The following is a 14,855-nucleotide window of genomic DNA, read 5'->3' as shown; positions in this document are numbered from 1 at the left end:
TCTTATATACTAAAAACCCAGTAGAATACAGTACACCCATTCCCTTGGTATAACCTATGGATGCAATTACCAAACTCAATCAGATAATCTATACTATAAGAAAACAAAAAGAAAAAACTTTGCACAATAAATGAGTGAAAAAAAAATGCATGGACATGAACTAGAGGAACAAATGGTACGGACAAAATTTAGACATAATTGTAAACATTTACACCAAAAAAAAAAAAAAAAAAAAAACGTACAAGGATTGGGCATCGTAAACAATAACAAATGTGGGAATCACAAGCATTACCTTTGCCTTTTCACTGAACAGAGTGCCATTCCCATGGAAATGGGATGACAGCAGCTGTTCTTTTATCGAAGAAATCTGGACGGACGCCAAATCTCCGGTGGGCACCTCCACTCCGGCAAAGGTTCCATTCTCTTCCAGACTTTTCGCAGTCGGTTCCCACAAAGCAGGACCACAAGGCCAGGATTCCCAAGCCACTTTCGACCTTTCCTTCTCCTCGTTACCCATTGCCTCCCGGCAACCGGTTTCCCCCCACCTTCTCCCCAAATGGCTTTCGCAGTCGTCACTTTCTGCCGAGAGCAAAGGACACATTGTGGCAGGCCTTAAAAAGTCTTTCTGGCATGAGGAAAATCGAATTAATTGGCAGGGAGAACACTCTTCTTCCTCCCTACTGACATCGAGACAGGTGTGCATGGTTACCTCCGGTCCCACAATTGCCTTTATCCCCATTTCTGTCATAAGAGAGTCAGAATCTATACTCGACCTACTTAAAGACCGATACCCTCCTAACATACAAACGCGTCCTATCTCTGTCGGATCTGTCAACGTCTTCGATTTAGGCTCTCGTGACGAGTGCTCTGAAACGCCCGGGTAAAATACATTTTGAGATGGATTCAAAGCTCCAGAAGACAGCGATTGAATTGGGGGACTCATCAATTGGCTCCGACCCGTGGAGAACTTAAAATCTGTTTGGCAGACTGGTTCCAAGTGCGATGTCGTCACAATGGGTTCATCTGCAGGAATTTTACAGTCACCTTCACAAGCACAGCATTGTTCTGGAATTGCTCTCCCTTTCTGTTGTTCATCATAATTCATGCCACAACCGTCCAACTGTTGAGACAGTGGTTCCATATCGAAACACGTGACAGTTTTCCCATCTTTGGGCAATTTGATCCGAGGACCAAAAGCACTCGACATGTTATCAGTCTCTCCTAGCTTTGAAGCAGGTAGCTGGCAAGCCGTCAAATTACCGTCAGCATCGTTAAACTTAATGATAGGGTTGAGGATACCACATTGAACGATGCAGGAATCTATCGCACCTGCACTGTGGTATTTTGCTGCTTGTGGAATAATGTCATTGCTCCAAGGACAGAAGTCAATCAGTTTCCCACAAGGTCTCGGGCGATTGTCAAATTCATTGTTTGCATAAATCTCTGATTCATGTGTGTAGGCCTGGGCGCTGTCTTGTAAAATCGTGCAGTTTGGAGGCCGAACAATTGCACAATTCTGGTTGTTGCAAATGGCACCGTTTGTAGCGCTGGGCATGTGCATGATTAGATGGCAAGCAGCAATATGAAATTGATCCAGATCATCCGAAATCGATACTTCAATAGCATCGCAACCAATTCCTTCCCTGGAATCCATTTTTCGCTTGTTGCCATTGAAACCCGTCTGAGCACATCTGTCCTGTGGCCCACAAAAAGGATGGTCTCCGCAAACATATTCAAAACTTTCTGCAAAAACTCCTGTTGAAGAGTCCATCAACCCGGATGTGAAATAATTTTTTGGAGGTAAAACGTCTCTAGTAGTATTCGCATTCTCTCCTAGGCAGCCGTCATGAGACCCAATGTGTAACTGCTTCCTGTTCTTCTCCAGTACAAACAAGAGATTCTTTGTGAAAAGTCCTCCAGTCCTCCTCCCACGGTTCCAGGTCCTTTCTCAGATGGTCCAGGCACAACAATTCTAGTTTGGCCTTTGAGCGAGAAACACCCACGAGCACCTGCAGAAAAAGTTGCAAAAGACTTGTTGAATTCTGCAGAGATGCCGAATATATTTTATACAAATTGGGTGACCTGATCAAGATTGGGTTATTTAGACATTAGTAAAGCATTAATAAATTTTTTATTTGCCAAGATCAAGCCATAAATACGCAAATCCATTCCAACACAGTAGAAAGGAAGGAAACACACCAATGGCAGGGTAGATAGACACACAGAAAAATAAACATCTGAACCCAGAAATGGACGATTTGCTCCTGCAGCAGAAATTAACTCGGGAGTGCAACATGGCAATGATGGCCAAAATTGCTTCATTTCCTTGTTTAAGATCGTATAGGATTGGTTGGCCATTTGTTGGACTCAGTGTAGTCCCAAAAAGACTGAGAACCCTTTGTATATTAATTTCCACTGGCAGATCACCCACACTACAGCGATCTTGTTCCAAGCGCACAACACGTTCTTCTGACAGGTCCCTTTATTTTGGCGGTGTATAGGCAACAGACTGCTGCTGGATCGCTCCCGGAAATAAATAAAAAATAACCCAGATTACCTATATGAAGCAAAGACATGCGTATTAGTTATGTAAAGATATAATACACCGTGGTTATAAAAGTCGGATCATTCCAATTGAACCCGTCCCCTCCCCCAAAGGAAGAAAATGCCAAGATGGGTGAGGATTTTGTTTGTTTTTCTTGAAAACTTGATGGAATCAAACAAAACTTGTCCCGGAAAACCTCCAGGGTACCCCATTAATCCCTGAAAGTTTCAGCTTCCTCGGTTGAATCCGCTCGGAGGAGTAGATGAAAATACAACCTACTTTCCCTGTATTGTACTGTATAGAGACTAGCTATACCCACGCATAACATACGCGACCTAGTGTTTGCGAACACGTTTATTCATATATTTCACTGTATCAATCTTGTTCTTCTCAGATACAACACTTAATGAGTCCAATGATCGAACTCTTGAGAGAGCTACATACAGTTGCCCATGACTGAACAAAGGTTTCGAAAGGTCTTCAGGGTCATTAAGGGTCTTTAGGGTCCTCGGGGTTTTCTGGATCTTTTGGGTCCTTAGGGTATTTTATGCACTATTGAAGCCGGCTGTCTTTAAAGAGTCTTCTGGGTGTTTTTGTAAAAAAAAAATATACATTTGTATCAGAAGGAATGAGAGGTATGCACGGTATGAGAACAGTATCTTAGTTTAATCCATCTATTACCTGGACCTCGATGGTGTGTCTTTGTAGACACATTTGGAAACATACCTAAGGCTTTTATTTAAATTATATAGATTCTGCATAAGGAATAATAAATACTCGTATTTTAATGCAATTGGTTTGATAATTATTGATAGAACATCAACTTTAAAAAGCAGTCAAAGCTTTCCGACCAAATAACAGTAACTTACACAGTAAAGTTACACAGTAACTTTCCGACCTTCTCCCCGCCGAAGGAATCATCCGACGTACGACGCTCGATCGTCCAAAGCGCCATCATTTCATGTTTTTACATCAATTTGATGAACAATTGAAAGTTATCTTGTTTTTTTAACTGTTTGAGAAAACTAAATCTGAAAAAAATCTTGTTAAACGGGAAAACATCGAAAAGGTTATACTGAAAAATATCAACTTTTTACCATCCTGAGATTTAAAACCTTTTCTTGAGTTTTATTTTGTCAAACAAAATCTAGCTGCATGGAAGCTGCATGGAAGAAATCTAGCTGCATGGAAGAGTCAAGTGATATCTTGTAAACAGCGGTTCTTGGCCAGGATCGCTCTTCAGTGCCATTGACAATGAGCAACCTACTGAAATTGGGGTGGTAGAAACACAGTAACTTTCCAGGAAGAGGGATGGGTTAGGTCGGGTTAATAGGGGTAGACACGATTGTGGGTGGGGTTGGGGATATGCCACGAAATGAACGTTGCATCGCCTGCTTGAATACCCTGGAATGAAGTTTCCACTTGAAGCAGGAGAAAAGTCTATCCTCTTGAGGAAGTTCAGTCATTCAAACTCCTGGGTGTCACAAACAGCCATGGTCTTTCTTTGGCAAGCCACATTTCAAAGTTGGCCTCCAAAGCCAGCCAGCAACTGGTCATCCTCTGTCATACAAAGTCCTTCCATGGGACACGTAAACTCCTATCCACCTACAAGGCCTTCATCTGCAGCTTGGCTCCATTGCCTCAAACCTTGCTCAGCTTGACTCTGTGGAAAGCAAGGCCTTTAAGATTATTGGAATGTCCCGCGATGAAGCCGTCTATCCAGGGCCTATCACTTTCACAATGCAGACAGGTCGGTTGCCTCTCTGTCGCATACTGCCTTCTTGCCTCCAGGTTTCTGCAGTGCTCACACAGTTCAGCATAAACCCCCTTCTGGTGAATCTACCTCGATCCACAATCACTATTCACCTCCATTCATTCGTTCCTCTTTTTTCCCACCTGTGAAATCAACTTCCACATCCTCTTCAATCTCATTCTTCCCACCAGGTCTTCAGAGACAGCTGTTCACCACCGTCTCAGATCATCCCCAAACCTAAACCATGATACTTTCTACCCTTGTTAACCCCACCCAATCCCTCCTCTTTCCAATTTTCGAGTTTTCCCTCCTTCGATTTTCCTTCTCTATCCACCTAATGTATTTTGTCCACCTAATGAGTGCGTGTTTTGTGTCATATTTTTTGTCTGTTATGTCTTGATCCGTTCACTGTACTAGCACTTCCATGAGCCTCGACTATGTATACAAAAAGGAACTAAATTGTTGGGCTCCGTGGAAAACCTGGACTTTGGGAGGCAAACTGGGATGAGTTACCGGAGGAACGCATCGTGGAGGAAGTGCAGAGAAAGAGCAGAGGGAGCTAGATGGGAGGAAATGCACTAAAAATGATAATGACCGCATACATCTATCACTGCGACATGAGAGCACCAGGTCTTGTGTTCCAGGCTCTTTGTGAGAGATGCCAGTAATGTTGAGAGCTTTGAACCTAACATAAATACGCCGCCCTGTTTGCATAAATAAGTCGCAAGTACATATTATGCTGCACTAGTGTTGGAACTATCAACAATGGCTTCTCATTTGACGAAACACGAGATGGTGAATGCTGAGAGACACGTTATTTACGGTGCACAAAATTACGCAGAACGTTTAGTCAGAGCCAAGTTTGGTCATGGGATGAAAAACGACGTCCGCTCAGAGCAGGAAGAAACTGCTTTGCAAGACTTCGGTTTGGAAACAGAATCTGGGACAATTCACAAAGCAAGGCGAACAACAGCAAATCCGAAGATGGCCCAGGAAGTGTTAAACCCATTGATCTCCTGACATCATACATCCGCAACCCCATAGGCATGCTACCAGCCAAATTAGGCTGCGTCCCCATTTTCACGACACCACACGCGGCACCGTTAGCTTTGATGCCATAATAATGTGCACTGACTGGTTCAAGTGATAGAAGTGGCATTTTCAACTTGCTGCAACAACATTCAACTGTTATTGCGTGAAGAAAAAGAGCAAATTGCCTGCACAGCTCATAATGTCATTGCCATTAAAGGCTTGCAGTGAAAATTAATATAAAGTATTATGTCGTGATGTTGCAGGAGTAAAAATGGCAGCGAAAGACAATGCCAAACATTTAAAAAGTATCAACTTGGAGAGAGAGAAGAGGAGTAACAGAATAAAGAGTAAACCCATATAGATGGAATGGGTGTAGTTTAGACACGCCTATCACATGCCAAGGTTTGAATCTGATTGGCTGCTCGCTCGCTTGACAGACGTGTCCAACCCAGGTTATTTTTTCGTTTTATTTATGTTTTGGTTTGGTGGTGTCCTGACAATTTACACAGTCACTGCTGCTTTGTGTTCATAATAAATGGGACCGCCGGAAGCAAGCAATCACACACAGGATTGTTTCTCACTGACAGTGATGAAGTTTACATTTGGCGTCCCACCCATTTCCCCGCCAGACTATTGCGACATCATTTTTGCACATGGAAACGATTATTGGGTTCAACGAAGAGTTGTTGACTCTGGGTGAGCAAGAAACAATACCTTGTGCCTGTTCAACGAATGCAAGGTCTACCACTCTACATATAGCAGGAGCACGCATTGGGAGAAGCTACAAGATGGTCCACAATAAAGCAGATCTTCAGCAAAATCGAATCAGTTAGTCCTTGTCACACACCCAACCTGTCCACCAAGTTTCGTCCGAATCCATCTGTAACTTTTTGAGATATCCTGCTCACAGACAAACAAACAAACAAACAGACGGGTGAAGACATAACGTCTGTCCAACTTCGGTGGCGTAGGCAACACGAAAATTCAATCATGAAATAGTTTGTTTGGTCATGATGTTTGGTCCATCATGCCAAAATGATAGAGTGGGGCAGATATGGTCAACCAGCAGCTATACTCCTACAAGACAACAATCCAGTATCTTTGATGAAATTTGATCTGATTTCATGTTGGGGTTCATGAGTTAAAGACACCCGTGGAGTGAATGCAGTGGTTATCGGCCAGGATGTCTGAGTGACGTTCTGTAGCCAACACCAGAGTTGACCCTCAATCAAAATCGAAATTTGGCATGGGGACTTATTATTGTGGATCGTATGTTTATTATGTATGCAAATTTGGTTTGATCTTTGACATCTTAACCACACCACCATCCCCAACCCGATGCTCTTACCTTCCCTTGCTCTTTATTTATCTCTCTCCAGTTCTCTCCCCACACTCGCTGTGCCTCCTTTCTCCTCGCTTTTACTCAATTCATCTCAATTCAAATTCTCTCAATTTAGGCTGCCGTGCATATGTAAGAAATCCATCATTCCCTGGCCAAAAACATTTCCGAGAAAGAAACAGATTTTCCTTCGAAGGACCAATGACAATAACTGAACTGAATGACTGAAATGAAAGACTGAAAATGAAAGGACAGAAAATCAACACAAGAGCATACACAATTATAAACAAGAAAGAGCAATCAGAGATTGTCGACCCTCACCACGACGTGTTTTAAGGCTTTTGTGACAAAACAAATATGGCGGCAGAACCACGTGACTGATGACGTCATCTTTTTCTTTTTTTCCCTCCACCAATTTATCCCTAGATGACGCTCAAAAAATTTCATCTTGATCGGAAGAAGTTTTGTACTTGTCGAATTATGATGTCATAAAGGAGGCACCTATGACATCATCATTAACATATGCTATTCCACATGGAGAGCTCTTTACAATGAGCCATGTCTCAATTTTTTCCAAGATGGCAGCTGAACCTATGACATCATCATTACCTCCTCCATCAAAGGTGGATGGAGGTTAGGTTTTCACCCCTGTCTGTCTGTCTGTCTGTTCGTTTGTGAACAAAATATCTCAAAAAATTGTGGACGGATTCGGATGAAATTTGGCAGAGAGGTAGCATATGTGACAAGGACGAAATTATTAGATTTTGGTGAAGATCAGGATTCAGATCCGGCTACTAGAATTTTTTAAGTGATTCTCGTTCCAGTTCTCCCAGATTTGAAGGGTGCCTTCTCCCAACTGCTGTTTTCAGATCTCCCCACAGGTGCTCAACGGGATTTAGATCTGGACTCATTGCTGGCCAATTCAGAATAGTGCAGCGTTTTGTCTTGAACCATTCCTGGGTGTTTTTTGAAGTGTGTTTGGGGTCATTGACCTGCTGCAAGACCCATGACCTTTGATGGAGACCCAGCTTTCTGACACTGGGTTGAACACTGTGCTCCAAAATGCCTTGGTAATCTCCTGATTTCATGATGCCATGCACACATTCAGGGCACCCAGCGCCAAAGGCAGCACAGCAACCCCAAAACATCATTGAACCTCCTCCATGTTTGACTGTGGGGAAGGTGTTCTTTTCTTTGAAGGCTTCATTTTGTTTTCTGTAAACATAGAGATGATGTGCTTTACCAAAAAGCTCTAATTTGGTCTCATCTGTCCACAGGACATTCTCCCAGAAGGATTTTGGCTTGTTCAGGTGTGTTTTGGAAAACTCTAGTCAGGCTTTCTCAGCAGTGGGGTCCTCCTGGGTCTCCTACCATCGAACCACCTTTCATTAAGCTGTGACGGATGGTGTGAGTTGAAACTGTCGTTCCTTATGTCTGAAGGTCAGCTTGAATCTGTTTGGCAGTTGATCGAGGTGCTTTCTGCAACATTCAAATAATCCTTCGCTGCAATCTTCGATCAAGTTTTCTCTTGCGGCCACGTCCAGGGAGGTTGGCTATAGTGTAATGGGCCTTAAACCTCCTGATAACAATGAGTACAGTCGACACAGAAACATCAAGGTCTCTGGAGATGGACTTGTAGCCTCGAGATTGTCCATGATTGGCTACAATCTTGTGTCTGACCTCCTCAGACAATTCTCTGATTTTCTTTATTTTCTCCATGCTCATTGCAGTGCACACAGTGAAACAAAACAGCAGAATGACTCATTTTCTCCATTATAACTGGTTGAATGAGTGATATTTTATTATTCCACACATTCCACACAGAAATCCTAAAATGTCCGGGCCATTTTAGGATTTCTGTGTGGAATAAGCTAAGATTTAGTAATTTTATTTCAGCTTTTTTTGTTTTGTTCCGCTGCAAACCAAAGAAATACATTTGTGGATACCAAAACATATTTTAATTTCAACAATTTCCTGGAAGAAATGGTGCATTATTTGAAAAAAGTACAAGGGAGCCAATATTTTTGCCCACGACTGTATGCTCTCTACTGAGTGCTGTTCTAGTTAACATATTCTATTCCCTATGAAGAATTCTTTACAATGAGCCATGTCTCAATTTTTTCTATGCAGCGCTTTCTGAGATATAGAGGTGCAATTATTTTCGGATTTTTCCAAGATGGTGCCCATATCACGTGATAAAGGGGAGCCAATTTGATTCTGAAGCTGCATGAAGAAGTAAATGTATTTTATTTGCCAGATGTAGGGCGTCCCTTTATATGAACTTTTCGAGAGCATTACTTGGTTCCTCCTGAGAACACAAGGGTAGTCCAGCATGCCCACAATATTTTTTTGAATGTCCCTTATTTTGTATTCTTTGCAATTTTCTACAAGCTATGGAATGTCCCTTCTTTTCTATAGTTTGCCACATGGTACATACCATTTAAAGGGGCCTTTGCTATGCCCCTGGCATTTTTCAAGATACATTTTAAATACAAACAAAATGCATTGGTTCATCATACAAGACTTTATTCACGACGATATAAAAGACTTTAAAAAGTAAAGGGAAAAAAAAAAAATTCAACCCAGACGGGATTCTAACCCACAATCCCCAGCTTGGGAGTCTGATGCTTTATCCATTAGGCCATTGTGCCAGCAAGTTAGAATTAAAATATATATATATATATTGTTACAGTTTTTAGAACCTTCACTTTGTAAAATAATAATTCTTGTAAATATCCCCCTCTGTAAAGGTTGCACCCTAGTTAGGCCATGTACAACACGTAGGACACCATAGGATCTTCTTTAGTTATTTCCTTAGTCTATGTTTCAGTTAAGGGTCTGTTTCCAATAGTTTGACTGCGTTGTATTAATCAAATAACCTAGGCCCCTTCGAATTATACCCAATCTCTCTCTCTCTCTCTCTCTCTCTCCGAAGTGCAAGTAGCCGTATGGCAGCGTTCGCTGCCTTGGAGCTAAAGCTCGCCCCAAGCCGCCATTGCCAGCAGCGTCGCTCCCTTTTGGTTTGTTCCTGCCCGCCGCCATTACGCACGCGGTCAGAGTGGGAGGAAAAGGGAGGAGCGGCCAGGAACACAGGCGTGGCCCCATCAACGCATCACGAGGGGAGGTACTGATGAACCCTCGTGACCAATCTGGGCCGAGGCATGTTCACCGGTACGTGGAGCAAAGCGGACGCGGCTTAATACGCGAAGCTTGCAATAAAAGCGCGAGCACAAAGCCTTTTCACAGAGATGAACAAGAGAGCAGATGCGCAGAGAGCAGATGCGAGAGAACAGCACAGAGGCGGCCTTTCACGAGCCTCGATTCAGTATACCAAAAAAAAAAAAAAAAAAATACAAGAACATTGCGCGGAGGATCGTTTGGGAGGATCGTTTTCGATACGAACTGCCGTGGTTTTGAGAGCGTTCGGCACGCTACACGTACGCGCATTCCAGCCCCTCGCATTTGTAAGGTCCGGTCGAGCGCCAACGACGCCAGCTGCCTGCCATTCTTCGCGGCGGACCCGGAGCCTGGAACCATCTGCCTGGACCTTCCTCCCCTACCAGCTACCTTTCGTGTGAGTCTGTCTGTTTGTCCTGGGCGTGTTATATAAGTGTCTAAGGTTGCCCTATGTCCTTTTGTTTCCTCTTCTTGTATATTCCCTTCTTTCGTTTCCTCTTTTAGATAGTAATAATTCATATTTGTTCTTCCTTTACCCTTCTTATTCTTTGGTTCCTCTCATCCGATCGCTTGTGTCCTGTCCCTAATTGAATATCGGTGGCACGATATAGGAACCGCTCAGAATCGGGTTAGTCTTTTTGCTAACGGCTCGAGCCTCGGATTGCTAAACCGCTCGGCAATCTTCCATCTTGTCCGTGGCTCGAGCAGAAGTATCGTCCTGCTTTGCGGAGAGGTGGGCGAAGGTATCTGGGACTCCATTGACCAGTCACCCTGGTCAACCTCAACCCCACAAAGGAGCGCGATATCTTCTAGGACTCGGACGGCCAGTGAAATAGACAAGGAGATTAAACCCCCCTCGGTAAGGGGAGCGCCGTAACCGAGATCCGTAACAATATAATAGTCCCCATGTAAAAGCTGCATCCAGAGAAACAAATCCCTGATATAAAGGAAGGGGTGCTTTGCACCTCCCTTTGACATTGATATGTAAATATATATGTAATGAATACTGTACACATTCATTCTAAACACAGTATCCTTCATTCCATATACAGTGCAACATTAATTCCCTCCACCACAAAGGTGGAAGGAGGTTATGTTTTCAACCCCTTTTGTCTGTCTGTTTATGAGCAAGATATCCCAAAAAGTTATGGGCAGATTCAGATGAAACTTGGTGGACATGCTGGGCATGTGACAAGGACGAATTGATTTAATTTTGGTGAAGATCCGGATCCGGCCTATCAGTGGATACAAAACATGAACTGTTCCTGACGGAGGTTTGATCTCTACAGAGTACCGCTCGAGTTTCATTATGTAAAAAAAAAAAAAAAAACACCTTTAGAGGCCATTTTTCCCCGCAACGCGGGGGTTGGCCTTTTTCGGGAACAGTGGTTGTTGTTGTTTTTCGGTCCCCTATTTGAAGCAATGTTTTACGGCCGGATGCCCTTCCTGACGCCAACCCTTTTTGCCGCCTTTAACGACAAACAGGGAATTACCAGTGAACTGGTACTCAATTAGCCGACCTCGGAAGGATGACAGGCTGAGTCAACCCCCCTGGCGTTAATTCAGCGATCGACCGGGATTCGAACCCAGGATCCTTGGATCCTAAGCCGGCACCCGAGCCGCTAGCCCAACACCAGGGATATCAGTTTCATTATGTACCATTTCATTAATTCATTTATTTATTCCCTTATACATTACATACTGTACTGTATATGGAATCAATAATACTGTACGATATGTAATAAATGAACACTTCATATTTATTCGATATACAGTATTCATTCATTCCATGATGTACTTTCTTCTCTTGAATCGTTTAATGAAGGTATTGACTTGATGTATACAAGGAGCCGATACTCGAGGTCCCCCACCTTTTGGGTGGTTATAAGGAATATATCTGTAATGTGAAATGTTAATCTTGAACAGTTTTTCAAATATCACCTGCACAAGCCAAATTACCGAGATGGTTGCCATAGCAACACAATTCAGCCAATCATCGCCGTGATCTGACCAGGTTGACATCACGTCACGAGGAATAGATATCTGTAATCTGAAAGATAATTGTTGAACGGTTTTTTGAAATATTGCGAACGAAGAAGTACATGGACAGATGATCGGTCGGTTGGACGGAGTTCATTTTAAATTTAATGTCCCCGTCTAAGACCTTGTCCGAGAGGCGGGGGACAATAATGTATATACAGACTTGGCATTTAATATGGAATTTTTTTTTTTTCTTGACTTGGGTTTACTTTCCTAACTCAGTATATCAATCTGGTGAGTTTCTTTTACACTTTGGTGATTTATTTGTTAAAAGAACCATGTCACTGATTGTCTGTCGCAGCAAGAAGTCAACAACAGGATTATATCACAGGTGGCGTGGCAAAATGTACGGACAGGTGCATTTGATGATTGGCTTCACAGTCGGGTATACAAGGGTTGTTGCGTTCTGTATTCGTGGAAAACAACTGCTGCACGTCTCCAAAGGCTATTGCCGCTTCCTCTGGAGATGGTCCGTCAACTCGACAATGCTGTTTGTCATGGAGTGGTGGCTTTACGAAATTACGGCATGAAACAGCCTGCTATTGCTCGGCAGTATGGCATCACTCAAGGTCAGGTGTCAAAGATCCTGAAACGAAATGCTCAGAGGGGTGTCCCTACTCCAATACCGAGGCCAGGATGTCCCCGCAGAACCACAAGGAGGAATGAACGCCAGCTGCACCGGTTAGTCCGCAATGGCCGTACCAAGTCAGCTAATCGGCTTAGGGCTGAGTGGCAGCAACTGACAAATGTGCCTGTATCCAGAAGGCTAGTCAACCAACGACTAGTTGAAGCAGGCTATCATGCCAGGCGTCCCCTGAGAAAGCCACGTCTGACCAGACAACACCGCCAGCACCGATTGCAGTGGGCCAGAGAGCACAGTCAATGGCAGCCAGGACACTGGAATCACGTGATCTTCAGTGACGAGTCTAGATTTCTGGTCTATCGTCAAGATGGCCGCGTCCGAGTGCGCAGACAAGTGCATGAAGCCTACAACAAAGATTGTATAGTGCCAAGAGTCCAAGCTGGAGGTGGTGGGGTGACCGTTTGGGCTGCTTTTCATGCAGGGGGCAAAACTGACCTGGTTGTTCTGAATGGAAACCTGAACCAGTTCAAGCTCTGGGCCATTCTGGAAGAAACAGTGCTTCCATTTGCTCGTGCAGCCTTTCGAGGAAACTTTGTCTTCCAAGATGACAATGCACGGCCTCATCGTGCTCGCATGATCCAACACTTTCTTGCTGACCGTGGTGTAGAGCATATGGAGCGGCCTGCCATGTCCCCGGATATGAATCCGATGGAGAACTTGTGGGCAGAATTAACGCGTCAATTCGACTACTTGGACCAGCAGCCGACCTCTGTGCGTGAATTGCAGCAGGCTATTGTCACTGCATGGCAAGCGATTCCTGTCCAAACCTTGGCAAATCTCATGAACAGCATGCCTCAACGTGTGCGTGCTCTCCTGAATGCTCGTGGGGGTCACACAAAGTACTGAACTGTAATTTTACTGTCCGTAATCCCAGTCGTAATTTAACTTTCGTTTTTGTTAAAAAAAATTTGGCTAATGTGCAAAATAAAGAGATACTTCTGGAAAACGTACAGAAGTTTAACACAGTACTGTCCATGAATTGAGTTCGATATCAGTTTACATCACTTTCAAGGATCAATTTATTTATTTCGAAATGTCAAATGTGGTTTTTGTTTCTTTTAAAGGTCACATTAACAAAATCTAGAATAATTTCAACATAATTCCAATGAACTTTTGGTTCTAAGACATCTTGAAAAGTAAGTTCACCCCCACAAAAAAAATATTCCATATTAAATGCCAAGTCTGTAAATCGATAGTAATACTGTATATGGAACAAATTATTGTATTGTACAAATTATGGCTATATGAGAATACTTAAGTGAATAATAGTTTAATACTGTACCGTACTGTACTGTATATGGAATGAATATTGAAAGAATGAATAATGCATCAATCCTTTTTGAACGAGAGCGCAAAACTCTCCATAATATAATACGGACAAACGAATATGTCTGACTCCGTCCGAGTGTCCGCTGTACCACGGCACACAGGCAGCACCAGCCGAACATCGGAGCACGGAACGTGAGGCACGCACGCGTCACGTGGTATAGGATGACGTCACAGCGCGTGCTGAGCCAGCTCGTAACGGTCCGTTTGGAATCTCCCGCCTCGCCTCTCCCGAATCCCGGGGGTTAGCTCCCGGGAACAAACGCTGTGCGCTCGCCCGAAATAATACAGCGCAAACTTAGCAATGTTGGAAGACATGAAGCTGAAGGATGAAGCGTTCTCCTCGTCGAAATGGAGGATGAAAGATTCCCGACAAGCGCCGGGCAGTTTAAATCGGTTAAACAAAACAGTTTAAAAATAAAATTCAAATTGCGAAGCCCGAGCGAAAATTCAACGAAACGACAAAATATAAATATCGCATCCGTTAAACTGTTCAAATGAAGACTAAAATCTCTACCTTCTTACCTTACCCACCTCGGCACGAACGCAAACCTGTGCAATGAACAACTCCAGGCGCAACGCGGCATTCTTCCTTACGTGTAAACTGTAAAACACGGGGACGGTGGAGGGCTGGAGGCGGAGCAAGTAATGGGCGGAGCAAAGAGGGCCCGCCTCCATATTTTACGGCAGCCAATGACTGGAGGGCGCTGAGACTGCGTACAGTGACCATCATGAGACCTTTTGACTTTTTTTTAGTTGGAGCAGCAAGACGAGCACCGTGTGATCTCCAATGTGCAGTGATGGATTTATATATTAATAATATGAATATAAATATAATCATGACCATTCATGAGCTGTATGACACGATAATATCATATCTACACCATAGTATATATTTATAGTACCGTATTTCAATAAATACCATTAATATTATTATTAATATAGAGATCATATTTATTATTTCTTTAATCTTTATATAGTAAGTACTTATAGTATATTT

At 43.3% G+C, this 14,855-nt stretch overlaps 1 protein-coding gene across 9 annotated transcripts in view; it reads right to left on the bottom strand.

Annotated features, from left to right (window-relative positions):
* The window catches only part of LOC137435041 (uncharacterized), an 85,008-nt gene extending 70,460 nt beyond the window's left edge, over window positions 1-14,548 (bottom strand). For 4 of the 9 annotated variants that reach the window (XM_068128413.2, XM_078784809.1, XM_078784807.1 and 1 more), the window contains exons 1-2: window positions 14,390-14,479; window positions 293-2,009 (exon numbers count right to left, since the gene is read on the bottom strand). In XM_068128413.2, the coding sequence (XP_067984514.2) occupies window positions 293-1,771 (1,479 nt within the window). In that variant the 5' untranslated portion in view covers window positions 1,772-2,009; window positions 14,390-14,479. Of the gene's footprint in view, window positions 1-292; window positions 2,010-14,380 lie in introns of all 9 variants that reach the window. The other 5 variants (XM_068128414.2, XM_068128418.2, XM_068128411.2 and 2 more) reach the window with 4 other exon arrangements.
* Between the last annotated feature and the right edge of the window lie 307 nt (window positions 14,549-14,855).

This window comes from Myxine glutinosa, chromosome 9, assembly GCF_964187855.1.
Source record: "Myxine glutinosa chromosome 9, kmMyxGlut1.1, whole genome shotgun sequence".
Classification (NCBI taxonomy): domain Eukaryota; kingdom Metazoa; phylum Chordata; class Myxini; order Myxiniformes; family Myxinidae; genus Myxine; species Myxine glutinosa.
This window is presented reverse-complemented; position numbering and strand designations above follow the sequence as displayed.